The sequence below is a fragment of the Sceloporus occidentalis genome, unplaced genomic scaffold (genome assembly GCF_023333645.1).
Source record: "Sceloporus occidentalis isolate IW3139 unplaced genomic scaffold, rSceOcc1.0.p SCAF_14, whole genome shotgun sequence".
In the NCBI taxonomy this organism is placed as follows: Eukaryota; Metazoa; Chordata; class Lepidosauria; order Squamata; family Phrynosomatidae; genus Sceloporus; species Sceloporus occidentalis.
The window spans coordinates 19,634,124-19,661,552 of record NW_028316994.1 but is presented as its reverse complement, the minus strand read 5'-3'; the positions used below and the strand labels follow the sequence as shown (position 1 = coordinate 19,661,552).

General features: G+C 53.0%; 3 protein-coding genes across 8 annotated transcripts in view; 1 reads left to right on the top strand and 2 right to left on the bottom strand.

Annotated features, from left to right (window-relative positions):
* Window positions 1-895: 895 nt before the first annotated feature.
* PCOLCE (procollagen C-endopeptidase enhancer) lies at window positions 896-12,393 on the bottom strand. Its single transcript, XM_089480559.1, has 9 exons — window positions 12,219-12,393; window positions 11,367-11,475; window positions 10,454-10,715; window positions 6,059-6,183; window positions 5,779-5,915; window positions 4,690-4,976; window positions 3,424-3,495; window positions 2,896-3,066; window positions 896-1,282 (listed from the first exon to the last, which is right to left on the bottom strand). Exons 1-9 carry the CDS (start codon window positions 12,341-12,343, stop codon window positions 1,122-1,124), a joined length of 1,449 nt encoding a protein of 482 aa, XP_089336685.1. The 5' UTR covers window positions 12,344-12,393; the 3' UTR covers window positions 896-1,121.
* A 1,408-nt stretch (window positions 12,394-13,801) lies between these two features.
* Window positions 13,802-16,824, top strand: MOSPD3 (motile sperm domain containing 3). Its single transcript, XM_089480796.1, has 4 exons — window positions 13,802-14,023; window positions 14,161-14,257; window positions 15,271-15,429; window positions 16,428-16,824. The coding sequence occupies exons 1-4, from the start codon at window positions 13,982-13,984 to the stop codon at window positions 16,457-16,459; spliced, it is 330 nt and encodes a 109-aa protein (XP_089336922.1). The 5' UTR covers window positions 13,802-13,981; the 3' UTR covers window positions 16,460-16,824.
* Window positions 16,825-17,230: 406 nt separating this feature from the next.
* The window catches only part of KIF1C (kinesin family member 1C), a 49,648-nt gene continuing 39,449 nt past the window's right edge, over window positions 17,231-27,429 (bottom strand). For all 6 annotated transcript variants that reach the window (XM_089481033.1, XM_089481036.1, XM_089481037.1 and 3 more), the window contains exons 14-22: window positions 26,745-26,824; window positions 26,057-26,132; window positions 23,532-23,611; window positions 23,305-23,399; window positions 22,742-22,825; window positions 22,444-22,624; window positions 21,585-21,657; window positions 20,718-21,359; window positions 17,231-20,049 (exon numbers count right to left, since the gene is read on the bottom strand). In XM_089481033.1, the coding sequence (XP_089337159.1) occupies window positions 19,246-20,049; window positions 20,718-21,359; window positions 21,585-21,657; window positions 22,444-22,624; window positions 22,742-22,825; window positions 23,305-23,399; window positions 23,532-23,611; window positions 26,057-26,132; window positions 26,745-26,824 (2,115 nt within the window). In that variant the 3' untranslated portion in view covers window positions 17,231-19,245. The remainder of the gene's footprint in view (window positions 20,050-20,717; window positions 21,360-21,584; window positions 21,658-22,443; window positions 22,625-22,741; window positions 22,826-23,304; window positions 23,400-23,531; window positions 23,612-26,056; window positions 26,133-26,744; window positions 26,825-27,429) is intronic.

Below are 27,429 nucleotides of genomic sequence, written 5' to 3'. Positions count from 1 at the left end.
GGCATCGAACTATTAAGAGGATGCTTGGCACTACCGCTGCCCATCCTGCCCAATTTGTACCCTGGCAGTCAAGATGGTGGCACCCATGTACAAGAGGGCAATGCATACTTCTTGCACCCATATCCACTTTCCAATTGCCCAGGTGGGCTTTAAAGCACACACACACACCCCTTTGCTTGTTTGCGCTAGTTGGGAAAGTGGTAGCATGTGCCATAGCCAATGGGGCACAGCTAGCTATAAGGATAAGAAGGGCATTGATAGGTACATGGGGAAAGGAGGGAGCTGTCCATCTGTCTGTCCATCATGTCTTCCCCAAAATTGCCCCTTTCTGTAGGGACACAGGTGGGAATCTGGCAACCCTCCTCATGGGATTGGACTGCAGCTCTCAGCAGCCCCTCAGGCCAGCGAATGGCTAATGGCAGGGGATGACGGGAGTTGTCATCCACCAGCATCTTTATGGAAAGAGCCATAGTGGGTGCAGCATGGGACTCCAGCCCGTTTCACAATGGTTATGGAAACCTTGGGTCAGTCTTGCTCCCCAAACGCTTCCACTCCAGTCTCCTAGAGGAGAGGGTGCCACCCAGAGCCTGGAGAAGTTACGTTTTTGAGATGACAGTTCTCAGAATCCTCAACCAGCTGTGGCAGCTGTCATCCAAAAGTAAGTCACTTCCCCACGCTCTCTTGGCCTGCGTGGCAAGAGGAGATGCACTGCATCACCCAGCATGATTTGCACAAGCGCTGAGTGCGTCAAGGATGCTCTGCAAATGTGCAACACACACAAAGAGGAATCAAAGGGAGGCAGCTGGTGGCTGGGAAAGCCAGATAGGCCTTTAAAACACTTGCACCAGTGTAAGTGTGCAGTTTTGTGCAAACACAGGCATGGAGTCCAGAGGGCTACATTCCCCCCATTTATTGGGTATACTGAGCCAAACCAGGCTTTCTGGGGTCTCTGGGGGTTTTGGGGTGGAAGGGTGGCTGTGCCAGGCACATGCCCACCCTCAGCCGGGTGGGTCAGATCCGCAAGGGCTCTGTCCTTACTGGAGGAGGAGGGGGACGGGTCTTTCCCCCTAAACCCAGACCACGGCCTCTCTGTTTCCCAGGGGGCAAGTGGGCCGGGCCACTCAGGCCCTCTTCCTGGCCAAGGGGCCCGCACCGCATGGGCGTTTGCTGAAGTTGGTGAGAATCTGGTGCTGCTGCTGCCGGAATGGCACCACGAAGCTGCTGGGAGGCAGGTGCCCGGCTCCGCTGGCATCCACTTTGCCCATGAAAACATAGGTGGCGCCTACAGGAGAAGCAGAGAAAGAAGAAGATGAGGAAGGGAGACATTGGCAGCCAAAGATGCAATGAGGGCACGATGGATACTGGCTTCCATAGCAAATAGCAATAGCATTTACATTTCTATACCGCCTCACAGTGAAAATGGTGAAGGGTCTGGAAACCATAATGCCTTATGGGGAAAGACTTAGGGAGCTGGATATGTTTAGCTTGGAGAAAGGAAGGTTAAGAGGGACATGATAGCCATTTGAAGGAATGCCATATTGAGGATGGAGCAAGCTTGTTTTCTGCTGCTCCAAAGAATAGGACACAATGGAGCTAGGGATACAAGCTCCAGGAAAAGAGATTCCAGCTCAATGTTAGGAGGAATGTCCTGATGGTCTTTGAAGGTGGAAGATGCTGCCTTTGAGCCTCCTTCTGTGGAGGTCTTTAAACAGAGGCTCACAAGGGTGCTTTGATTGTGAGTTCCTGCATGGAAGAAGATGGTTGGACTGGATGGCCCTTGTGGTCTCTTCCAACTCTAGGATTCTATGAACTCAGCATTAAGTGTTTTACAGTGTGTAAGCCAATTGCCCCCAACAAGCTGGGTCCTCATTTTGTTGACCTCCAAAAGGAAGAAAGGCTGAGTCCACCTTGGAGCCCTGGCATCGAACTCACAACCCTGTGGCTGCAGGACTGGCATTGAACCACTGCACCAGCAGGGCTTCTCTATTAGCCAAGAGAATGACCTGTCCCTCTGAGTCTAGGAAAGTTGCCTTTTCTGGAGTGTAATGTCCAGAATCCCCACCCCCATCCTAGCCAACTATGGAAATCCTGGGAATTTCAGTCCAGAAAAAGGAACTTTCCTAAGCTCTGTATCTCTCATGCTCCGAACTGGGAGAGCTCAAAGCAACATCTTGGACTGCCTGAAGGAAGAGGCCCCTCCCTCCTCAACTGTCATCTTGGCCTCAGAGGGAGCCAGCAGGCAGACCAGCAACATCTTGGACTGCCTGAAGGATGAGACTTCTCCCTCCTTTAACTGTATTTTTATTGTATTAACGATTTTACTGTACACCGCTATGATCATCGCGGAATAGCGGTCTATAAATAAAACATATTATTATTATTATTAAAGCTGTCCTCTTGAACCCTGCTGGCTGTGGGTGATGGGAGCTACAGTCCAACACACACAAAGCAGGCCAGCTGGGGAAGGGCACCTAAGAGAATGCGCCACTAAGGACAGGCCCTCTTGCCTTCTTCGCATGGTCATCCACTTGCCACACTCTATGGCAATTTTCCTAAAGGGGCAGGTGTCTTTGTTGGGGGGCATTGGCCACTTGGAGACCCCCCAGGGCCACCCCAAGACCCCCAATCTGCCTTGGTGCATCGTAGGGGGCAGGGATGCCGCTGTTGATTTGAAGCACTGCACAAAAAAGTTAAAAAATAGGGAATGAGAATATAAATTTTGCGATGATGAGTTGGATTAGATGGCCTTTTAGGTCCTTTCCAGTTCCCTCTTTGTGGGACTTTATCCTTTCGCATTTCACTGGCCGAAGGGGCCAGATTAGATGACCCTTGGGGTGCCCTTCTGTGATTCTAAGAGGTCCAGAGAGAGCAAGGGGTGCAGGGGGGGGGTCTCACCTTTCTTGAGAATAGGACACTGCCGACAAGGCACCTCCAGGCGGATTGTGGCCCCGTTCCCGGCGGCTGGCAGGTTCAAGGTGCTGGCCTTGTAGGTGTTCATGAGCGTCACAACAGCTGTGACTTTGTTCCCAGCTCCTCGCACAACTGTTTTCACGGTCCCCGTGATCACTGCAAGGAAAGCGGAGGTGAGAGGACGGCAGAGAAAGGGGGTCTCTGTGTGTCTATTGTGTGTGTGTGTGTGTGGGGGGGTCTCTTCTGGCCTTGTTTGTGTTTTCTAGTCCTGGGCTGCATCCACTCTGGAGAAATAACCCGGTTTGGCACCGCTTTTCAGCATCCTGGCTCAAGGCTATGGAATTCTGGGAGGTGGAGTTTGCTCTCCTTTGCTCTGGGCCCACAACAAACTCCAACTCCCAGAATTCCATAGTCTTGAGCCTGAAAAGAGTCAAAGTGGTGCCAAACCGGATTATTTCTCCAGTGTGGATGCAGCCCTGGTGTGTCCCACTCTTTCCTCCCTAATCAGCTTACCAAAATCAGAGGTGCAGAAATTGCTCTGGAGCGTTCCCGTCCGGCGGCACGGCTGGGGGCACATGACTTCATCTGGAAGGAAAGAAATAGAGGAAGGGTCCATGGAGAAGGGGCAGGAGCACCCCCAGGCCAAGGGAAATCATAGAATCGTAGAGTTGGAAGAGCTCTCAATCATGAAATAAAATAAAAGGATATGGTCATCTCCCCTGTCTCATGCTCCCATGTTCAAAGCTATGGGGCTATGAAACCTTTGCCCCTTTGTGCACAAAACCGTAAGTGGTTAATACAGTGCATCCCCATTACCTTTGCCCCCTTGTACTTTGCACATGATCTGAGGCACCATCCACAGGTGTTTCTAATGGGTCCAGGGTCCTGCCTGGAACATCTAAGCTCTCTGATACTCTCATACACATCCAATTAAAGGACATAATTGTCGCTTACTATTTGATGTTCCTTTGTTGTCTGTTTTATTGAATCATTTCCTGTATTGCTATGTATTTTATATGTATTATCCTACTAGAGAGGCCCCTTCCCCACCACCTTTCCCTTCTCCTTTTGTGTCGTGTCTTTTTAGATTGTAAGCCTGAGGGCAGGGAACTGCCCAATTAAAAAGATTGTATGTACAGCGCTGTGTAAATTTACAGCGCTTTATAAATAAAGGATAATAATAATAATAATAATAATAATAATAATAATAATAATAATAATAATGGACACAGACATTTGTTGTTGGCAAGAGGAAAGCATGGTTGAAACTGCCCTCCTGCACCTGGAAGATATTTTACATTGCAGGATTTGTGTAAAAGTTCCACGTTGTGCAAAACCATCTCATACCACTGCCCTTCACTTACTAGCTAAGCATTTACCATTCACTTAACTGAGATCCCATCTTCTTCCCAATATGGGACCCAAAGGGACTCACAGTACATCCTGGGGATCTCTTTCCTGAAAACTGCCTTGTGCAAATAACATTCTCAGACACTAGAAATAAAAGTTTCAAAGCTTATCCTGCCTTGGCCTAAATCTGTTTTCTATCCCTGATTAGAGAAGACCCATTGAGTCAGTTAGGGATTTACTCTGGTGTTGATGCAGCGTGCAGCTTCTGCATCAGGGGCTCCTCTCCAACTGGAACAATTTAGCACAGTTCTGATCCTTATGGGCCAAACCAGAGACCTGGAGGCCTCCTCTCCTGACACATACAGCCCTCCCCACTCTGCCACCCATCATCCCCACCCTGCTGACCACTACCATTGGGATCCCTCTTACCTGGGGTGGCTGCTGTAGGCCGGGGCTTTGGGGTGGGTTTGGGGATGAGCTCTGGCTTGGCAGGACCCCCAGGCTTGCTGGCTGGTTTGGGTTTTGGCGCGAGGGGCTTCCTGCCCGGCTGGACTGGCTTGGAGCCTGGGAAGATGGGGCCAGACGGCCGGGAGCTCGTCTTGTCCACCAGTTCGTTGCGGTTCTTCACCTCGTAAGAAGCTGAGAAGCCGTCGGCCGTGACGCTGAGGTCTGAGACGAACTGGACCAGCAGCTCGTTGCTGTCTGAGTAAACTGCGCTGATGCGGGCAGCGGGGGAAGCAGTGTTTAGAGCTCAAAGCCACACGCCTGCCTTGCAAATCTAAACCAGCCCATCGGCTGGGATGCCTGAGCTGTGGATTCCAGCATCAGAAATGGACTACGTGACCCTTTGGGGACCCTTCCAATTCTACAATGTTGTGACTTCTTCCCAATTAATGCTGGCAATCGCAAGGTTTAACTCACAACACAATGGAGGGAATGGATGCTGTTGGAGTGCAACTCCCAGCATTTGCTATGCCAGTCAGTAAGGCTGTTGGGAACTGAAGTCCAGCATTTCCAGAGAGGGCAGTTATAGCAATTCAACAATCCCCGGGACTTTGCAGTTTGGGGAAGCATTTAGAATAATCTCATACAATTCCCTGAAACATGGCACTGAAGTCCTCTGGCAGAGAATTTATAGTATGATAAAGAGACTATAAGTCCCATCAGGTGCAGCTATGGCTGTCCAAATGAGGTCAAAGGGGCACTGAGGCTGGATGGACACCTCTGATGGTCCTTGGACTGACTGGCCCTTGGCATCTCTTCGAAATGTATGGTTCTGGTTGAAATAAGCGTTGTTCAACCTGAGCTGCTTGGTCAATGCAGAGCTCCCTGCCAAACCTCAGCTGCTCCACAAGATTAAATGCACTGATCCACTCGGTCCTTCAGATTTTATTTCATTTTACCACTTTTAGCGGCTATGTGGAAGCACATGCAAAGGGACCTTCCCCACAAGCCTTTGCACCTTCCTGGGGGTGGGATCGCAACCCAGGTATCATGCACCAAGTGGGGCAGCCCTACCTGGGAGAATTGTCCCCACAGAACTTGCCAATGCGCCGGGAGTCATCCCGGTCGCCCCCGTTGAAGACGGCCACGTAGTCGTAGCGGCAATAAGTGTCCGGCTCCACATCGAATTTCCCAAAAGTCAAGGCAATCACCTGGAAGGGAAAGGCTTCAGCCATGAGCCCACTCCTCCACTGTGCCCCCTTTCCCTATAAACCTTTTTGGGGGGAGAAAAAAACATGCAACTTCCCCCCTTCCAATCCTCATGTAAAACCCATGCCCTGTGCCCACTGGTCACCTTGTCCTTTGGGGCGATGATGTGCCAGGAGCAACTGATGCCAGGCGGGTAGTCGCTCTCGGGCCAATTGGGGGTCTTGAGGCTGCCCTGGGGCTTCTCCAGCTTCCCCCCACAGAACTGGTTCTCTGCAAAAGAAAAGGGGGGCCCATGGAGTCAGGGGGCTGGGATAAGAGGGGACCCCTGGCGAGGGCTTCCTGAGCCCATAGCAGTGCATGGCTTGGAGGGAATGAGGGGAGCACACGCAGAGGGCATCTCTTCTCTAGGCAGAACGCCATCCTGGCAGGGCAGGGCAGGGCCCTAGAACCGCTCCCTACATCATAAAATAAATAAATAAATTTTTTATTTCATCCCGCTTTTTGCCAGGCAATCAAAGCGGCTTACAACAGGTTAAAATACATCCATATATACATAATGCCCCCCTTAAATCAAGATTAAACAGTGTAAGATTAAAACTACATATTAAACTGGTTAAGCTAAATAAAATCATCATGGGCAGAGTTCACTAGATGAGAAGTCTTATTTGTGGCTATTTTATGCCAGGAAGGCCTGCTGGAAGAGATCTGTCATCTCTGCATATAAGCCACTTTGGATCTGCGGGGGGCGGGGGGTCAGTTTGGAGAGTACAAAAGAAATCTCTGGGCATGCTGGCACCTAAAGAGGTTGCCCAACCAGGCATGGGGGGCTGGTTTCTAAAGGGAAATCTTCATGCACAGAGAGAGGGAGGGATGGATGGACAGATGCAAGTGGTGTCCTCCCTCAAAGAAGCCCAGGAAGCTTACTGACCCACTGCAAGGAGGAGAGGGACACAACACTTGGCCTTTCTGGAGCCAGACACTCACTGGGGCCTGTCCGGCCCAGTCTTGCCAGCTCTGATGGGTAACGGCTGGGCTGCTTCCAGGGTTTCCATCAGGATCCTTTCATGCAGGTCCCTGGTCTGCTGTCCTGGTGGCCTCCTGTCCAGCCCTAACTGCGGGGGGGGGGGGACCAGGACACATATGAGAACGCAGGAAGCTTCCAAGTCAGAATCATAGGCATCCCTCTTGTTCAGCCTTGACTGGCAGCTACCATAGCTCCCCAGGGTTTCTTGCAGGCAGGTATTTCCCAGCTGACCCTGGCAGTCCTGCTGGGGAGGCCACCGGGGACCATATGGATGGGGAGCAGCCCTTGTGTGTCCCCAGACAGCCAACTCTGGCTGACCAAAGGCACTCTTCAGGGCTTCAGGTGCGATTCTTCCCTAGTCCATCTTGATGCTTCCTGGTGGCCTCCCAGGGCTGACCTAGATCCATTTTGGGAGATGAGGAATCTGCCCTTATGACCTTTCCTGGCATGGCCTCCATTTGGCCCTGTCTTCTCCAGCTTGACTGGCAACAAAAGCGGCAGTGACCCTTCAGGGGGCTTCCTAGCCAGGACCTGCAGACCCAGCTGAGGACTAAATCTGGGCCTTTTGCCACTAAAACGTGGGAAGTGGCCATTATGCTGAATCAGATCCCCCCAAAGGTCCATCTAGGTCCATATTGTCAGCTTTGACTGGCAGCTGTGACTTATTTGGTGTTTTTAAGCTTTCAGGCAGGATCCTTTCCCAGCCAGTTCCTGGAAGGCCTTGGAACATTCCCTGTTCAGTGCTTTCCCATTGAAGGACTAACTAGAGCCTGCTCTGGCTTTGCTTCCAGAACCAGAACCACACTGGGCCCAGGGTATGGTGGTGGTCAGCATGCAGACGGACGCATCCCTTTGCAGGACACACACACAAACACATGTGCAAAAGGTGTGCCAATCTAGGCTGAAGCCTCCCAAAGCCAGATCTCTTGGATCGGACTCTGTGCTGGCAGACCTCAAGGCTTTTGGGCCGCAGGGAAGGAAAGCAAAAAGGAGGAGGATGCCTGTGGCCTGAATCCTTGTTTGCTCTGCAAATAGCCCATAGAGTGAATGAGCGAATGGCCGGGCAGAGGAGAAGGTAGGCCCCCTCCCCACCGCCTGCCAAAGGAGCAAAGCAGCAAAACAGCAATCGCAGAAACCACAACATTCCTCCTAATGACTGGCTGCAGAGGGAATGGGGAAGGGAGCCCAGCAGGAGTGAGAAGGAGGCCTCCAGCAGTGTCCATCTTGCAGGCCGAGGAGGAGGAGGAGGAGGAGGAGGAGGAAGAGGCAGAGAGAAGCAGAAGGGCTGGCAAGGGAAAAATATGGGGAGGGGGTGGCAGGGAGAACCACAGAGGAACCCCAAGGGCCATATAGTCCAGCCCAGCCCCCTTCAGCCAGCAAAAGCACTCCTGAAAAAGGTTGCCACCCTCTGATAGCCAAACTGTTCTTGCAGCAAAGATGTTCTTAGGTGGCCATTCTTTTCTTGCCGTCTGAATCCAGTGATTCATGTTCTGTTCTCTGGAGCAGCAGAAAACAAGCCAGCTCCATCTTCGGCATGACAGCAAGCCTACAGAATACGGCCACAGGATCTTGCCTCTCCGCGTTCTCTCTTCCAGCTCAACCACCCCCTGAAACCATTCCTCCAAGGGCTTGCTGGTTTCCAGGCCTTTCACCATCTTGCTCACTCTGCTTTGGAGACGTTGCAAGTGCAATATGGGGGGACAGGGCTCTTCCCAGGCAGGGTCCTCTGGGCCCCTCCAACAGCCTCCTGCCCTACCCTGCCCTGCCTTGCCCTCCTTGGGGTGGGCTCTGCTCCCCTCACCCCCAGGAGCTCGGTCAAGATCCTACGTCAAGGAGATGATATGACCACACAGAAACCCACAGAAGTGGACTGTGATGCTAAGGAACTAGATGTGCCAGTGGGACACGCAATGGGTGCCTGCAATGCAGAGTGGTTGCCAGTGGCACCACATGCCTAACTCCACTTCCATGGCTTCAATGCAGCCATTGAGATTTGGACACAAATGTCCAACTGCTTCCATAGGCCAGATGGACAAAGGGCGATTCTTAAGCTGCATCCCCAAAGGTCAAAAAATGTACACCCAGAAGGTCCAAGCCAATACGAGTGACACCCCATTTCTGCTCTTGCCTTTGGAGCCCTAGAAAAATGCTTTCTTTCCCTGTCCTTTGCCCTCCCTTAGGCACTCCGGGGGTCTCTGTCATGTGGACCCTTCCCTTTCCCCTGATTCAGCCTCCGCTGCCTGCAATCCGGTGGGAGCCGTTTCTTGCAAGGCTAGAGGTTCAGCTGCTGACGTGGGCAGAGTCCCTGCAAAGCAATCCTTCCTCTTCCTCTCTCCGTCTGTCTCATGCCTCCAGCCTTCCAGCCGGGAAACTCTGCATCCCAAGGGGAAAAGTTAGCCAAGTCCTTCTGCTGAGAGATTGTGAAACCTCTCCCGCACTTCGCCCCCAAAGCGCTTCTTCCTCCTTGATCCACTTGGCTGTCATGGCAGGAATGCTGGAGCTCCAGCCCCTCTGGGCCTCTCTTCTTTGTCGCTTTTGGGGCAAACCTCACTGAAGTGCCAAGCTAACAAAGAGCTAATTACATAAACTGAAACATAAATCAAATCTACTGGACATAAAAAGTTGGACGGGAAACTGGGTAGCAGCCCAGCTGTGAAGATGTTTTCCTTCTGTTTTTGGCTTAAGTGAATGCAGAGAGCGCCCCGGTCCATCCTCTGCCGTCCCGCTTTCTCAGCTGCTTTTAAAATGCCCCCGTTTCTCTCTCCTTTGCCCGTTTTCCCCTTTTGGCCTCAGCTTACTCCAATTGCTGCAAACTGGGTTCAAAGTGCAAAAGGTGTTTGCCCTCAATTCAGCCAGCAATGGAAGCAGGAGAGAAGGGGGCAGAGTCTTCCCTTCCCAGGCAGCTCAGGCAAGAGCAAACTGCTGCAGCCTCTCCTAGACGGTCTCTCCTGCCTCATGAATCCCCTTGGCCCTCTTGACCGTTCCCTGATGTTCCTGGTTTTCATGTGTGAAATGTTGGAGAGCGTTTAAGGGCCAAAAGGGCCGATGGGCCATTTGCCAGAAGACCTATGGGCAGATGGCAACTGAGTCTCTGGAGTTAGGGGCTGCATGGACCCCTGCCTAAGGGACCTTGAAGGGTTTTGGTATCAACAGATCATTTTTTGGGCCCTAAATGTTGCCTCGTGGGCGGAAGGGGCACTTTCATTGTGTTTTTGGACTCCCTCTGGGCCATTTTAATGCTGTTTTTCCCAGCAGGATTGTGACTCAGAGAGGCTGGACAGGGGCCGCATGCAACTGTCCAGACTTTCCTCCTCAGTCTACTTTAAAGGGACCGTCCTAAGCCAATGCCCACTGGATGTCTTGGACTACAATTCCCATCACCCCCAGCCAGCTATAGTTGCTGTAGTCCCAGGCTGTAGTGGGGTCTGGTCAGGAGCAAGTGTCCCCCTCGCCCAGGAAGGGGGTTAAATCTGGGAGGCCCCTCTGGCCATGAACCTGGGGAGGGCACATGCTTACCGTCGACGTGGGGCAGACCCCCACTGAACCACACCAGGAAGCCCCTCCCTCCGACACCGTCGTCCGAAGCCATGCGCAGCATCATGCGGTTGCTGGTGGAGAGGACGGCCCCTGGGCGGAAAGTGCCGCAGAAGCGGCCCAGGCGCTGGGAGTCGGTGGCCAGGTGGCCGTTGTAGACCTCCAGGTAGTCATAGCGGCAGATGGGGTCTGGCTCCATGTCGAAAACGCGGAAGGAGAGCATCACCACCTGCCCTTCTGGCACCTTGGGGGGGGGAGATGGACCAGGAGGTCAGAGGGTCAGGGAGGCGGCCGGAGGGAAGGAAGGACAGCAGGGCTTCTGAAGGAATGGAACTGGTTACATGGACCTAGTTACTTGCAGTTACTTCCTTTGTTTTCTAATGCAGCTAAGTTATATTACAGATGCAACTCAACAAGGGTTGCTTCTGCAATGTAACTTTACTTTCAGAAGTAACTATTCTGGTTACTTTTCATAGAATCCTAGAATTGGAAGAGACCCCAAGAGGCCCTGATCCAGTCCCACCCCTTCAGCCATGCAGGAACTCTCCATCAAAGTATCCTAACAGATGGCCATAAAAGCCTCCAAAGGAGAGTCCACCACACAAAGGCTAAAAACAGCTGCTCTAAACGTAGGCAAGTCCATTTCTGGAGGTGTCCTTGGAACTGCAACTGCAACTAGTTCCTTTGATCAAATGACTCTTTCTGGCGACGTTTTTGGGGTGCAGCTGTCTGACCCTGTCCCCTTTTCCTGAGCCTGGAACTGGCTTTTAGCCCCGATGGGGTCAAGAGGGTGCTGCCTGCCTGTGACTGTCCCTTTATTCAGTTGCATGGCAATGTTGGGAAGGGATGGAGGCCTTGCAGGGACCGAAGGTGCGGGCGGGACAGGGATGCTTACGGTGATGGTCCAGGTGCAGGTCTTGCTGGGCGGGTAAGGGCTCGGGAAGCCCTCGCTGGCGATGTACCCGTTGTCTCCGGTGTAGTCCCCTCCGCAGAGGAAGACCGGCCTGCAGTGCGGGGGGGGATAAGGATAATGGGGGTCACCCACACAAAGGGGGCTCCCTCTCCAGGGAGGAGGCTGCAAGGTCCGGCTGAAGAAAGAGGGAGTCGCCTGGCATCTTGCGAAAACCAGCTTCCAAACTCCCTGGAGAGGCCCTTTGGGGCAAAGCAGAGCGAGCCCCAGGGTCCCAGAGGAAGAAGAGCCTCCAGGGTCTGCAGGCAAGGCAGGGGGCTCCTAGGCCGGGGCTGAAGGGGAAGCAGGGGGGCAAGGGCAAGCCCCGCCGAGGGGCAACCAGCCAGCGGCCCTCGCCTTGGCTTAGAGTCCGAAGGGTCGGAAGGTAGGGACCCCAGGGCCATCCAGTCCAGCCCCAGAGCCCCCTCCCTCCCTCTTCTGGGGAAGGGCCCCGAAGGCAGCCCAAAGGGAGACCCAGGCCCCCTTCCTCACTCTCCCGAAGACTCCTGGGATCTGTCTGGCAGGGACCCCTCTCCCCCCAGGAAACTATACAGACAGACACAGAATGGCCTGCCCCCCTCCCTCTCTCCCCCCCTCCTTTGGGGCCAGAAGGGGGCTCTCCTCCTCCTGGCAGCCTCTCCGGCCTTAAGCCCTTCCAGATGGGCTCCGGAGGAGGAGGAGGAAGAGGGAGGGAGTCAGCCCCCGGCAGAGAGCCCCTTTTCCCCTGCGGGGAAGAGCCCCCAAGGGAAAGGAAGGGAGGGTCTCAAGGCCTTGGGGGGGCTTCTCCCGGGGTCCCACCTGGAGTGGTTCCCGGCGGAGGCGGAGGCAGGGGTCTGCTGCTGGGCCAGGGCCAGGCGGAGGAGGAGCAGGGCCAGCCAGAGGGGCCAGCAGGCGGCCGAGGAGGAGGAGGAGGAGGAGGGCATGGTGGCGGCGGAGGGAGCGGGCTGCAGAGCAGGGCAGAGCAGCAGCTCCTCTCCCGAGCGAGGCTGAGCGGACTCCGGCCGGAGCCCTCCCACTCCGCTTCCCGGGGGCCGAGGGGGCGGGGCCAGGGAGGGGGCGGGGCCAGGGAGGAGGGCCTCTGAGCATGGGCAGAGCGCCGCAGGGCCCCGGGGAGAGGGCTGCTGCTGCTGCTACTGCTGCTGCTGGAGTGGCATGGCAGAAGGGAAGGAGGGCCTCGGGAGCCCCTTCCAACTCTAGGAGTCCATGAAGAGAAGACTCGAAGGGAGTCACGCTGAGGAGGGAGCGAGCTTGTTTTCTGCTGCTCCAGAGAACAGGAGACAATGGAGCAATGGATGCAAGCTCCAGGGAAAGAGATTCCAGCTCGACTTTAGGAGGAACGTCGACAGTGGAAGACACTCCTTCCTTCCTCGGAGATTGTGCTGGAGCCTCCTTCCCTGGAGGCTGTCTTTAAGCAGAAGCTGGAGGCTGCTTCGATGGAGAGTTCCTGCATGGCGGAAGGAGGGGCTAGGGCTGCTGGATCAGGGCCCTTCTGTAATTCTATGAGTCTATGAATTGCAATGGCCTCGTGGGATTGGCAGATCAAAGGAAACACCGAACCCCATCCGTCTGTCCATAATGCACTTGTAGCAGCAGCAACGGCAGCATCCATCATCCCCATCCCGCTGTCATAAAGGCGCCTCCAGTAGCGAAGAATGCAACACTAAGGACAATAGTAAATACTGTCATTATGTTGACGTATTACTGGCAATGATGCTGTGAAGGTCACCCAGAGCCCTAGACGCTTAGCACTCATCCGCTGACAAGAGCCACCGTAACAACCATCCTCCACAACTCCTTCGGGTGGGCGTGGCCTCCTCAGAGGGCATCCCCGGAGTGTGACGTGGCAGGGGCTCCCGCCAACCAGGGCGCGCGCACGCAGAGAGGGAGGGGCGGTGGGCGTGGCCTCGCGGCCGGGAGGAAGTGGGCGGGGCGGCTGCGGCCTCCGAGATCAATGAAGCCGCTCCCGCCTGGCCAATCAGTGTGCGAGAGGTGAGAGGCCCCGCCCCTCGAGGGAAGCGTTGGGCCAATAGGAGCGGGAGTGGGCGTGGCCAAGGGGCTTGCGGAGGCAGGCAGCTGGTGAGAGTCTGGGGGCGCCTCGGTTGTGGGGGGTCTTTTGGGGGTATGGGCCCCTCTGCATCTGGGAGGGGCTCCCTTCCTCCCCAGAGGTCCAGGGAACCGGGAGATTGGGGGCCCCTCGCCTCCCTCCCACTCGTTTTGGGGTCCCTCCCTCCTTGAGGGGGATTGGGGGACCCTGAGGGCTTTGGGGGGTCTCCCTTCCTAAAAGGGGCGCCTCGGTAGATGAGGTGGGCTTTGGGGGTGGGACCAGGTCCTGCTTTTCAAAAAGAGGGGGTGCTTCCTTTCCCTTGGGCCCGGCGAGGCCTCCTCTGAGCATGTGCAGAGTGCAGGCTGTGAGTAGGGCTGCCTAAAGGAAAGGGTCCCTCCCTCCTTGAGGGGGATTTGGGAGGAAAGGGTCCTGGCTCAAAGGAAGGAGGGGCTGCCCAGCGGGGCTCAGCCTGGCCTCCCTGAACAGGACTTTGCCCAGAGAGAAGCAAGTAATCCCCATGTTTCCCTATGGGCAAGCATTCCCCAATGATTCCCTATGGGTAAGTATGGCTTCCCTATGGGCAAGTAATCCTCATGATTCTCTGGGGCAAGTATGGCTTCCCTATGGGCCAGCAGTGTCCTTTGTTTTAGTCCCTCCCCAGCTGAACCCCCTCTTTCTTCCCATTGTCCGATGCAGGAAGGCCTCCTGGAGAGAAGAGCCGGGCCCCGAAGAGGACGGCGCGGGGGGCGGCAGCCGGTGCAGCTCCTGCGGAGGGGTCTCCAGGATGGAGCCGGTGGGTGAGACGGGCCTTGGGAGTCCGGGAGAAGGGCAGGGAGCGCATGGGACTCATCTGTAAAATGCAGGTCAATACTGGGAACCTCCCATGGATTTTCCTATAGGGCCCCTTCATCAGAGGAGCCCCAAAACGCAGGCAGATCTGTCGATGCTGACCGAAAAGGCTGCAGCAGGCGCAGGACTTTTGCAGGGCTTGCGGCTCTTAATCACGCAATCCAGGCTGCATCCAGACGGCAGAAATAACCCGGTTTGACTGAGGAAGAAGCCAGTGTGACTTGGAAAGCTTGCAACATGTAGTTGTGCATTTTGGTTGGCCCAATAAAGGTATCCTTCTTTGCTACGGCTTTAATTGTCCTGGCTCAGCCCTATGGCATTCTGGGTGGCCCCAGAGCAGAGATCTTCCAGCCCCTTTGAGACTAACTAAAAGAAAGGAAACATACAGGGATCGCTGTCTTGGCCATTTAGCAAATGCCGGCCGAAAGGCACAAGAGACTTGCTGCAAGCTTCCAAAGCTCCATGGCTTCTTCTTCATCCGGGAAGAGGCTACAAACCAAACAGGAGGAAAACAGCTGGAGATGCCAGTCAGATGCCTGCCTTCTGTTGTTTCTTAGTTAAGAGGGTTCGGGGAGGGCATCTGAAAGAAAGACGTTGGCAGTCTGAGCTTTTGTAGGCCTACAGCTGCATCCACATTGGGGAAATAACTGGGTTTGGTCCTGCTTTAACTGCCCTGGCTCAAGGCTATGGAATTCTGGGAATTGGAGTTTGTTGTGGGGCCCAAAGCAGAGCAGAGCTCCAGTTCCCAGAATTCCATAGCCTTGAGCCAGGGCAGTTAAAGCAGGACCAAACCATTATTTCTCCAGTCTAGACTCAGCCTCAGTCTTCCTCAGATGCATTTGGTGGCATCCAGGTAGGTTTTTATTGCTCTGCGTTGATGAAAGGGCTTGTGCCTGGTCCAGGAGGCCCCCCTGCCTTGAAGTCCACCTGTCTCTCTCTTTCCTTCCTTCCTTGCAGGCCGTGCGCTGCCCCAGCGACTCTTCGTCCTCTATCTAGCGGTGGCCGCCATCTGCCTGGGTCTCCTCATGCTCCCGCTGGAGGGCCAGCCCAGCCGGATCCTGTCCACCACCCTCCACGCCTCCCTCCCCCAGAAGCTGGTGGCCGCTTATGTCCTGGGTGAGAGTGCTGCTGTGCCCGGGAGTCTGTCTCTAGGATTTGCAAGGCAGGGGTTGCCATGGTGGCAGAAGGGTCCTGGGTGCGAGGAAAAGACATCTCTGCACCCCAGTCCTCACACACTTGGTCCCACTGGGCTTTTCCTGGCGGCCGGTGGCCCCATGCAGGCTGGGGGCTTCTAGGTGCTGGGAATCCCAACACAGGTTTATCACACTGGGGCTAAATTCAGCATTAAAGAGAGATTAAAGCACATTTAAGAGATCCTGCAAATAAAGCAGAAATGGCAAGTAATTGCACAAATGATGAACACACCCAATTGCACAAATAAAAGCGATAGTGGAAATGCATTGTTGCAGAAATCCCAAAAGTAAAAAGATGCTCGTTAATGCTTCTTTGTGACCACTTTAATGGCAGGTTTTGTGTGATGTCATGTGAAATCATTTGCATAATTACATGATCTTTCCGGGATATTCATGGGTTAAACTCTCAATCTCCTTTGTGTGATAAACTCCATAGTCTTTTAAAACCTCCTTTTCACCTGCTTTGGACTTTGTCCTATTTTGCTCTTTCAAAACAAGAGGCAGACGGCCCAGTTTCAGTGCTGGGAGGACAACAGTCCCCATCATGAGGTTCCCTCTGCACTGGCTCCACTGGGCGCTAGCATCTCGGGGCGCATAGCTTCTTTTGGGGCAAGGAGAGACTTGGGGGGCCTTCCAGCACCATGGTGGCCCCTCTTCTGCAGATCTCCCTCCAAGGCCCTTTGACTTCGGCCACATCTGCAGAGTTTCAAATTGTCTTACGTTGTCTAAAGTTGTATAACCCTTGAATGTTATTTAAAATATCTATATTGCTCTATGCCCTGAAGACTGATAGTCATATTGCTTTATACTCTACAGACTGAGAAAACCCTGAGGTCTATTTAATGTTTCTTGGGGCTGGGGCTGAAAACCCATTGAAATATTTCTTTCACTGAAGGCACTTTCCCTTGCCCTCTCTTCCAGGCCTGCTGACCATGGCCTTCCTGCAGGGCTGAGACACTCTCCATTCTCCCCTCCAAAGGGAAGGGAGGCAGTCGGACTGAATCCAGGCCAGGAAGGGGGCCAGCTTGACCGGCATCATCATCATCATCACTGGCCACAAGAGCGCATGGTCTCTGTCAGCTGGCCATGGCACAGAGGGCAGGAGAGCACCCTGCAGTCCACCTTGGAGTAGCCACTGGTAGCCACAGCCCTTGTGGGCCTGAGAGATGGGGCTGTCCTGGGAAGGCCTGGGGCCCAGAGAGTGGGGCGCTGGGTGGGCAAGTGGGCATCCATCTGTCCCCCTGCAAAAAATCCCCCCCATGCCTTTGCCATCCTGGGTGATTCTCTGTCAAAGCTGAAATAAAGGGAAAAGGTGAGGAAAGAGACTGGAGTGGAGCTTGTTGCCTTTTGTCTTGGCTACATCCCTCCTCGCCCCCCAAATCTGGCCACCTCCAGCCGCTTGACCTCCTCCTTCTCCGGGCCAAGAGACCAATGGCAGGGGGGGATACACAGCAGGAACAGGTGCCCCAAGGGACAAAAAACACCAAATGTGTTCCTGAACAAAGTAGAGATTTGCATCACTAAGATGGGGGGGTGGGTTCTTGTCCAGTCTCTTCCAAAGGGCCCTAATTCCCCCTCCACCCATTTTGCTGGGAAAGCTAAAAAGGAGCAGAACTGGCCCTGTGGGGGAGGCTTGTGGGGGCTAAGTGGGGACAGCCGTGGAGAGGTTCCCAAAATCCCCTTTTCCTCCCCCCCTCCCAATTGCAAGGAAGGAGGAATCACAGTCAACAGCATCTGGCAGTTTGGCTGCCCCCTTTATTGACCCAGGATTACAAGGGAGAGTGACCCTTTAGCCATGATTTCCAAGGGCAGCACAGGAATTGGGGGGGGGGGGGGCAGAGAGAAGAAAATGCAGCAACCCCAACGCATACACACTCCTACCTGCAACTGTACACAAACACACACATACCTTTCCCCCAGCAAAGGAACCACAAGCACTGGTGGGGAGAGTGGGAGCCGGAGAGACACCCCCCCCAAAAAGGCCAAGCTTTGGAAGGACTGAACTGCTGACCACCAGGAGGGCCAGATCTGGCAGGGGGGTGTTTGTGAGTGTGAAAAGTGGGGCTGAGAGAGACCTCTGGGGGTGTCCCCTGTGTGTGTGGGGTAGGGGGCTGCCTTGCTGAAGAGCTCCTGGGCCAAGAAAAGGGGCATTTAGTGGTCTATCTGCCTTCCTGGCAGCATCAGCAGTGGTTTTTTCCGGTGGGGGGGGGCAGCAGTGCTGGATAAAGGGAGGGGAGAACCACGTCTTTTTCCCCACCTCCCAAAACACAAAGCCCCCCACTCATGAATATGGGTTGGGGGCATGGAAGGATCAGCAGCTCTCCCTTTGCCAGCCTATGGGGGGGGGAGAGTTCTATAAGGACTTTATAGAATGAAAGATGGTAGCTATTTTTTTGGGAGGGGGGCCAGTAGCGTGGTGTAGTGGTTTGCGCATTGGACTATGACTCTGGTGACCAGGGTTCAATTCCCAGCTCATCCATGGAAGCCCAATGGGGTGACCTACGGTAAGTCATATTCTCTCAGCCTCAGGGGGAGGCAAGGGCAAACCCCCTCTGGATAAATCTTGCCAAGAAAACCCCATAATATAGGCTCCCCATAAGTCAGAAACAACTTGAAAGCACATGATGACAACAACAGGAGTAAAAGAGCACTTCAACTCTATGGCCCTCCTTAATTTCTTCTGCCTCCCTTTTTTTCAAACTGCAGCAAAACCAGAAAAGGCAATTGCAGATTTTTTTTTTTTTGGGGGGGGGGGCTGATGTTGGCTGCAGATCGTCCACAGATCGTTTGCTTGCCCCCATCTTGATATTCACCCTTGGTTTGCCTCTGAAAGAGACATTCGGTTATGGCAAAATGTCCCTCTCCACAGACAGACACACCCCACAGACGCTCCAGCCACGCAGTGCTTGTGTGTGTGTGTGTGGGGGGGGAACTCAGCAATTGTTCCTGCTCCCCTCCTAAGTCCCCCCTTTAATGTTGCAGCAATCAGGAGACCCAGATAAAACACAACTCACACACAACCAGTTCCATGAAGCACACAAACTGAGTCATTTGGGGACGGGGGAAAGTTTTGGTATCTTGCCCCTGTGGTGGGGACAGAGCAACTGGAGTGGGGTGCAGGGAGACATTTGGGGTCCCTGGGTGTCTGGACCCCTGACCAGCCCCTTGGGAAAGAGGAATTGGGGGTCCCCCTTGCACCTGTCTCTGCCCAGCTCTGCCCCTCGCAAGCTCATTGTTCCTTCCGACCCACAAACCCTCCTCCTGACATCCTGTGACCCACAACTGCCTCCCACAAACCCTCCACTGACTCCCTCCATTCCGCCTCCTCCTCCTCTCTGGACTCTTTTCTGTCTCCAGTCCAAATAAAACTCTTCTGCCTCCTCCCTTTCCCAACCCTCCTTTCCTGTCTTAAAAGCCCCCTCCCAGACTCAACTCCTATTAAAACAAACAAATTTCTTTGGATTTCCCACAAAAAGACAAAGACAAAGAAGAACCAGCAGCCCCTTCTGCTCCCAGAAGCCCCGGCCTGCGCACCCTACGCCCCGTAACCCTGTTCCCCCAAAACCCAGCTGCCTCCAGCAACCTCCCTCTTGCATGGCACTCTGCTAGTCTGTCAGTTCTTCTGTCCACCGCAAAGGGGAACCAAGGGCCACAGCCAAATGTGGGGGGCTGCTCTGTGCCACCGGACCCCCAACACGCAGCCCTCCGGTCCCTAACCAGCCCTCTGGTGCCAACATGGTCACACGGCGCTCTCGCGTTCCTGCTGCAAGTTGGGGGCAGACCTCTGGCGGCGCATGCGGGGTGGAGGGGTGCTGCCACTGCTGCCGCCCTCGGGGTTGCCGGTGGGCCGGTGCTGCGGGTAGGGCTGGTGCTGGCGAGGGTAGTAGTTATGTTTGCGTGCCTGGAAGTGCTCTTGCCCGTGACACCGCCGGCCCCGCTGGTTCTGCCCTCCACCTTCCAGGGAGTTACGCCGGGTGGCCGGGCGGCCTGACCCACGCTGGGGCTGGGAGCCGGAGCTGTTGCGTCGGGGGGGGCGAGGGCTGGAGAGTGGGAGCCTTTCTTGGTCGGGCCCTGTAGGGGCCGCCCCTGCCACCTTCTCCCCACCAGCCACCATGAAAGCGGAGTTGGGCCCCCAGGAGTAGCGGTGCTGGGGGTTGCTCTTGAATGGGAAGCGCAGCTTGCAGTCTTGTGGGGGGATGAACTTGCCCGGTGCGCCGGGGAGCTGGTGCCGCCGGAGGGTCTTGGCCAGCTGCTGCTGCTGGAGGTTCTGGAGCCGGGCCTGCTCCTGACGCAGCCATCGGAGGCGCCCTCGGCGGAAGGCCGGGTCCTTCTCCATCAGACGGGTCACCCGCTCGTAGCAGGAAGATGAGGAAGGGGACGATGACCCCGGTGGCCTCCTTTCCTCGTCCTCGTCCTCCTCTGCCTCCTCCTTGGAGCCCAGCGAGTCCTGGCTGCCCATCCGCTGGTCCTTCGAGTCTCCTTCGGACACAAGCCCCTCTGCGAAAAGCAGCGAGCCCCACTCATTCTCCAGGTCTTCGTCCTCCTGGGGTGAAAGAAAGCAGAAAGGGGGCACATTGGTCCTGGTGAAAAGGTTCTGCCCATGATACTCCCCCCACCCAGACATACGAATTACAGCTCCCATTGAATTGACAGTTGGTTTAAAATTTTCTTAGTACAAGTAGTTTTAAAGTTGGTTTCAAAATAGCCCTAGAGAGCCTGGGTGAAAGATGTCATCATGAATACTAATAATACTAACTCAAAGTAGGGCAATGAGTCAAAAGAACTGTCTGGTGTGCAGCCATCTCTAATGAAACCTGTGGCGCTAATGGAATTTCATTTTCTCAACAAAATCCATTTTTGAGGAGAAAAATATTTGTATAGAAAAATGTTTGTTCCAGACATTTGGAAAGTATTTTCTAGGCAATAATAATAATAATAATAATAATAATAATAATAATAATAATGTGTTTTGTAAATATGAATGTCTCAAAATGAAGTCCTAAAAATGAGAACATTTATTGAAAAATGCTGTCATAATCTCATCCAGTGAGATTACTTTGGAAATGATTCATTCTCGCATGTGAGAATGAAATAAGCAAAGGCTTATATCCCTTGTGAATAGTGAAACAAATGAAGTGGTGGGCAGCCCCTAAGGGGGAGGTGGGCATCAGCAGTCGTCTATGTGCCTGGCCCAAGGGCACTGGACCTCACCTGTTCGGAGATGGGGATGACCCTCTCCATCTTCACCACACGATCCCGTAAGGCCCGGATCTCCTCGTCCTTCATGTTGTTTTGGATCTTCACCTCCTGAAGGATGTCGGTCAGCTTATCAATGTGAGCCCGAAGGTCATCTACGTCAGCTCCTGGGGTGCCAGCTCTGCCATCTGAGCTCCCGCCCCCCATGTTGTTGCCACTACCACCGCCATCCGATTCGCCAACACCAACCGTGTCCCACACATCTCGGGCCACGGCCCGCCAGCTCTCTCTCTCGTTGGGGTCGCGTTTTCCGTACAGCCGGCAGAGCTCCTTCATTTTGACGATGCTCATGGCCTCGATCTCCTGGCGGGAGTGCCGGAAGTCGTTGAGGGCCACTTCGTAGCAGATCTCCTTGACCGCTTGCATCTTGAGGTCAGCCAGCGTCAGCCAGCGGGGGTCCTTTGCCACCCGCCGGCGCTGTGGGATCTGGTATACACGGAGCGGCTCTCGCTTCTTGCCTGAGCTGGGCAGGCCACAGCGCCGCACAATGGTCTGCACTTTGGTGGCGGGGAGTTTCTCCCGCAGCGACGAGATGAGGCGCCAGCTCTCCTCACACGAGCGCTTGTCCGAGTCATCTCCGCTATCAGAGTCTGCGTACTGAGATGGAGAAAAAAGGAGCAGAATTGTGGGTGGATGGGGCATGTGGATAGCACTGCCTGGGGGTCATGGCTTGCAAGCTCTCCCCACCAACTTGAGCACTGGCTAATTTCTGGGCATTGACTCCAAAACAGGATGCCAATCAGAAGGTTGGCAAAAACCCAGCCTCTGGCTCCCTGAGGAGTGCGAGACCACTCTAAAAATGACTGCGAAACCTGCCCATACCAGCCTTTGCTGCTCCAAAAGCAAGTCCGCCTCTTCCTTCTCCCGACGGTATTGCGTCTCCAGGTCTTGCAGTCTGCATGTGAACATACAAGGGGAGGAGGAGAAACAGAACAATCCATGGTGACCCAAACCAGGCATCTGGACAGACCCTAGGGCTCCCCAGGCCATGGCAAGGGGTCCATGTGCCCCTTGTGTTTTGATAGCAACACCATCACCATGGGAGGAATCTCCTCCTCACTATGCACAGAACTGTCTGGCACTCAAAGTGCACAGCATCAAAACTAGGAACCTCCACAACAAGGATGTGGTTGCCTGGAAGAGCTCACATGTGCATTCAGGGCAGAAGATACTTCACCCCAAAAAGGCCTAGAAACGAAGGCTTTGTGGATTATGATCACCGTCTGCCTTCCTCCAAGAACTTGGCTAACTCAAAAGCATTTGGCACACAAAACCACATCAGTTTCCAAACTCAACTATTGACTTGGGGGCTTCCTTTGTCACAGCAGTGGGGAAAATATGCCCCTCAGGTTCACAGGGCCTCACAATATAAGAAATGTGCAGGGAAATCACCATTTTAAAAGCATTCTCCTGTCTATTTTAGGCCCAGAGAGGGAATTTTTCAAAACAGAAAATCAAATAGAAGTCAATGTTGCCTAGAGGGAGCATGAATGGGGGACATTTGGGGCCAACTTAAGACATTTAACAATGTCAGGGTTGGGGGCACTGCAGGGAATGTTGAATGTATGTGGCCAGTCAAAGTCCCATGAATGGCCAATGTAACCCCCTACCCCTGGCATTCGCTCCCCACAGCTGTACTGCCACAGTCCCACCATTCCCCCATTCTACCGATGACACTGACCGCTTTTCCATCTCCAGCTTAATATCGATGCCTTGCTTCTCCAGCAGCTCCCGCTGGGCAAAGTTCCAGTCCACCGGCTCGGCCTGGCTCTCCAAGGGGGTGCTGCGCTCCCGTTCCAGCCGCGCCTGCTCAGGGTGGTTGAAGCGGAAAACGTGGTTCTTCCCCATCACAATGCGGTTGCCTTGGTTGGGGAGAGAGAAATGAGCCCAACAGGAGAAACTATCGTGGAACAGTGAAGGTATAAACAATCTCAACAGGAGGAGTAATGTGCTGCACCTAAAAGGGTTTCCAACGCTACCTGATCTCAGGACCAGAGGCTCCATCACTTGCTTCCCGTTGACGTAGGTCTCTGCCCCCTCGCACGGCTCCAGCGTGACCACAGCTGCAAAATGGGGAGAAGGGGATGGACGTTAGGACACCCTTTTCCTTCAAGGCCCATCATTACAGGCCAGTTGTGGGGGGAACTGACCCCCACCATGGACAGTTAAGGTAACAATGGGCAGAAGAAGCAGAAAGGGAAATAAAAGACTCCTTTGCACTGGATCTAAGCTGGGAAAATGGTAGGAGAAAAAAAAATGGAGAGACAGACTTAAAACACTGGGATGTGCAGCTCTACCCCATGCCCTCCTCCACACCTTGGAAGAATCACAGACAATCCAGTACCTGTCAGGACGTGGCCCCACAGCAGAGACCCCCTGCTCCACGTAAGCAGAAAGGAAAGGGGAGAGTAAACGGTCATTAAGACAGAGCAAGTTAGAACCGCACTCACAGTGGACAGCCATAGTGGAGGGGCTCAGTCAAAGCCCCCCAAGTGAGGTGGAGGGAGGGGGACGGTCGCACGCCTGCTCAAGCCACACTCACCTTCCCCAGAGTCGCCGGTGATGCTCCGGAAGACGCAGTGCTGCTCCTTGATGAACTGCCCCGTCAGTTTGATGTCCACGTTTTGCTGACCAACTCTGGGCAGGAGAAGGAAGGCAGCAGATAGGGGCAGGGGGCACAGGCAGACAAGGGGAGGGTATAAGAATGAGGCATGGCTCAGAGGGAACCCCTGCATCCCCTCCATTTGCAACTCTGGCCCTAGGCGTTACCGGGTGACCCCATCCTTGATGTGGTAGAGGAGGCACTCGGACATTAAGGGGTCCTCATTCAGGTTCACCAGGTGGGGAGTCTGCAAAATGCAAGACATTGAGATTTAGCCATTGATTTAACTGCTTCATTTAGCAATAGCAGCTTCATTTATATACCACTTCATACTTCAGACTAAGCAGTCTCTAAGAGATTTACAACTGTAAGCCAATTGCCTCCAACAAGCTGGGGACTCATTTTAGCAACTTTGGAAGGATGCAAGGCTAAGTCGTGACCCTGGGCCTCTGGCTGAGATTGAACTCACAACCTTGTGGTTTGTGAGCGAGTGGCTCCAGTAGAGGCATTTAATCACTGTGCCACCAGGACTCCTTTGATTTGATTTGATTTATACCCCACTTTCCTCCCTGTACAGAACCCGGGCTGGCTTATACTCAATTTATATGTAATACTATCATTTTCTTGACACAGGATGCTGGGTCACCAGCTCTGCTGTTCTGCTGATAGGTAAAAGTAAAAATTGGCAATTAATGGGTTGCACAGAAGGGTCTTGGGGGATACGCAGTTTTAAATTAGTACTGCAATAACAGGATAGTACATTTGTATTTTTAAAAACTTTTATCATCAAGCATATTTTTAGGTGTACTATCCTTTGTTTTAATCTATGTTGTAAGCCATGCCAAGAGAAGGGCAGGATGTTAAACAAATAAAGAAAATATAACAAAAATAGAAAAACTGTTGTGGGTTTTTTGGGCTATGTGGCCATGTTCTAGCAGAGTTTCTTTCTGATGTTTCACCATTATTATTATTATTATTATTATTATTATTATTATTAACCTTTATTTATGAAGCGCTGTACATGCAATCTTTTTAGTTAGACGGTTTCCTGCCCTTGGGCTTACAATCTAAAAAGACCCGACACAAAAGGAGAAGGGAGTGGTGGAGGGAAAGGGTAAGAGGTCCAGCAGTTCCTCTCTACCTCCAAGGCCTGGACCAAGGCAGATGGACTGGAGGGAGGGCTTGGCTTCATAATGGATGGTTAATCTTCTTCCAGGGAAAATACATACTCTCAAGTGGAGAACAAACGCTGCAGGCGCCTCTCATTGGCAGAGATCAATGATTTGTAATAATTCTGTTTTGCCATAGAGAGGGCGCGTGAGAAGGAAGATGCCAGCCACAGATGCTGGCGAAACGTCAGAAAGAAACTCTGCTAGAACATGGCCACATAGCCCAAAAAACCCACAAAAAACTATGGATGCCAGCCATGACTTTACATTAGAAAAACTGTTCATCCCAACCAGCACACAGAGACCTGAGCGCACGACTACGGGCCATAAAACAACTTAATTATAAAACCACAAGGAGACTCCTGGTGTCTTCTGGGTGCAATGATGTCACTAGGGGGGTGCAGTGCTGGGGTTGGGTAGCACACCTGGGGGGAGTGGCCAGTTGGGTCCCATGCGTGGCAATGGCCGGAAGGCAAACGGCCAACCCCCAGACTGGTCAGCTGCTGCAAGAGCTGTGTGCACCTTCCACCTCGCTGGTGCAATTCTATGTGCCGCGGCACTGAGGTGGAGGGAATTCCTTTGGTCCTGTCTGTGGAAGCCTTGCCGTCCCACACCAGGTGACACTCCTGGCAGGGACGCCACTGTCTGGGTGCAGGAGATTTATTTGGGAGAGGGACTCTAACCCAACTGATGCAGAATCAATGAAAAACGTGACAACCCCAGGCTCCTTGTTGGTTTTTCTTTGTAAGAGATTTAACACTCTTCCCTCTAAAGTTATAAACCAATTTTTAAAAACCAAACTGGATAAAACAGTGACAAAGGCTTGGAGGAAGGAAGAGGTGCTGCCTCCTTCTGCTGAAAGGTGAAGTTGCCTTGGAAGGCATGCGCAGACAGGGACTGCGCCACCGGCGCCACTGTGTGGCCATCACTGGAAAGACATACAAGCTGCCTGGGCCTGTTTCACACACTTTCCTCATCAGAACCACCAGCTTTGGGATTTTCTATGGGCCAAAGACAACCTTGCTACCATGCAGCACAAAGGATGCAGGATCTTGTTCAAACGGCTAACAGTGGCTTAGTGTAACTCATTTATGGTGGTCTGTTTTAATGGTTCTACCAATTTGTTGATTTTTATATTCTGTCTTAATGTGTTTTAAAAAGTTTTAACTCCATAGATTGTACCAGTTTAAATGATCTGTAAGCTGTCCCAAGTCCCAGTATTGGGAAACAGGCAGGATATTAATGAATATAATAAAACATTAAAAGCAACAGCTTTTTCTTGGCTGCCACCAACTGAACAAGGAGCATCATGAGCAGCAGAACATCCTGCTTCCCAGACTTGCAACAAACAGTAAAGTATTTTTGACTATTTCTGACTAGATAACATTGCAAGGTTCTGGCCAGTTGTATTTCTCAGCCTAGGTTCTTTGTGGAGTCAAACAGGGTCATGCCTGGCCCCATTTGAGCATTTGTGTGTGAGTGTGCATAGGTGTTTTTTTGGGGGGAAGCTCCCCCCGACTTACCTTTTTTGGGGAAAAGACCCCCACAGTGCCCCCGTCTTCCCGGAGAGCCACACCCATCTCAGCCAGGAGAGCCTCCCTGCGAGGAAGGACAGAGAGGCATAAAAAGACAACACAAGACACAGCCAGACCCCTCCAAGTCCAACCACTTTGGTAGTTTATGGAAACCTGAGCTGGAGTGCATGAATGAACCAAACAAGTGTGCTTGGGGCACCTCAGAAAGCCAACTTTTCAGGCACGAGTGGTATTTGCACAAAATTTCAGCGTCTTATATTTGAACTACTTGTTTTGTTGCAGATCTAGAAAACCGGCGTAGCATTATAGCTTGAGAGCCAGACTACAACTAGGAGACCACCATTCGAATCCCTGCTTGGCCACTGAAATCCACTCAAGGACCACAGGAAAGTAACTCTCTCTCAGCCTCAGAGGAAGACAATGGTAATAAACCTCCTCTGAGGAATTCTAGCCAAGAAAATGGAAGGAGAGGGCAGCCAGAAGCTGGAGTTGACTTGAAGGGACGTAACAGCCACAACCACAACAATGACAGCAGAAAATTATTATACTTATATTGTGATGGACCTACATACAACCCCTAAGTCAGAGGATATGTCCTGTGTAAACCCAAGGGATCGTCTGCTCGCTTAGGAAGATGCTGAAGCCAAAAAAGTGGGGCAGCTGCCCCCATCCTCACCGCTCCATTCGGATGGCCTCCGTTTTCCGCAATTTCTCTTCCCAGGTTTCATTCAGTTCAGCAATGATCTTCTCCGTCTCCTGCAAGGGCAGGAAAGCAATTCAGGGTGAATTCCATTTATAATAATAATAATAACAACAACAATAATAACAAGTAAAAGTCCCCAGCCTATCCGCTAGATGGGAATATTTCTCTGCATGAAAATGAAGGGGGGCTGCGAGAAGAGGCCCTCTCCCTGGACATGAAGGGAGCAGTCCAAGGATGACCAGGAGCAGGGATGCAAAGCTTCACTTTTTTCTTTCCAACACACAACAAATAAAAAATGTGAGCTGGGCAAGACTAGAAGAGCTTTTGTGTGTGTGTGTGTGTGTGTGTGTGTGTGTGTGTGTGTGTGTGTGTGCATTTTGAGGCTTTGCCACTCTCTTGAGTGGTTTTGGCCACTCTCTTGACAAGGTGGTCTTGATGGCTCAAGATGCCTTTTCCCACTAAAGATGAGAGAATTCATGAAGTATTCTTTTGATTTCTCTAGCAAGGAGTAAAATTTGGCAAGGAAGGATGGAAATCAGAACATGAAAGGGCTAAAAAACCTCGTAAGCAGATGGGTAGGAAGAAGGAGAACACAAGAGAGATGGAAGAGAAAAGATCTGCAGACTCACAAACAGGGGTTAGCAGGCAATGCTGAGCC

Bases quoted from the DNA above. Each gene is read 5' to 3' on its own strand.
- PCOLCE (XM_089480559.1), bottom strand. From the start codon at position 12,343: ATGCCCTCCTCCTCCTCCTCCTCCTCGGCCGCCTGCTGGCCCCTCTGG. The intron at 6,184-10,453 runs GTAAGCATGTGC...TTTCTTTTGCAG, and splicing joins GGGTCTGCCCCACGTCGACG to AGAACCAGTTCTGTGGGGGG. The intron at 3,496-4,689 runs GTAAGAGGGATC...CTTTCCTTCCAG, and splicing joins GCCTACAGCAGCCACCCCAG to ATGAAGTCATGTGCCCCCAG.
- MOSPD3 (XM_089480796.1), top strand. From the start codon at position 13,982: ATGTTTCCCTATGGGCAAGCATTCCCCAATGATTCCCTATGG. The intron at 14,024-14,160 runs GTAAGTATGGCT...TGTCCGATGCAG, and splicing joins TCCCCAATGATTCCCTATGG to GAAGGCCTCCTGGAGAGAAG. The intron at 15,430-16,427 runs GTGAGAGTGCTG...CCTCTCTTCCAG, and splicing joins GGTGGCCGCTTATGTCCTGG to GCCTGCTGACCATGGCCTTC.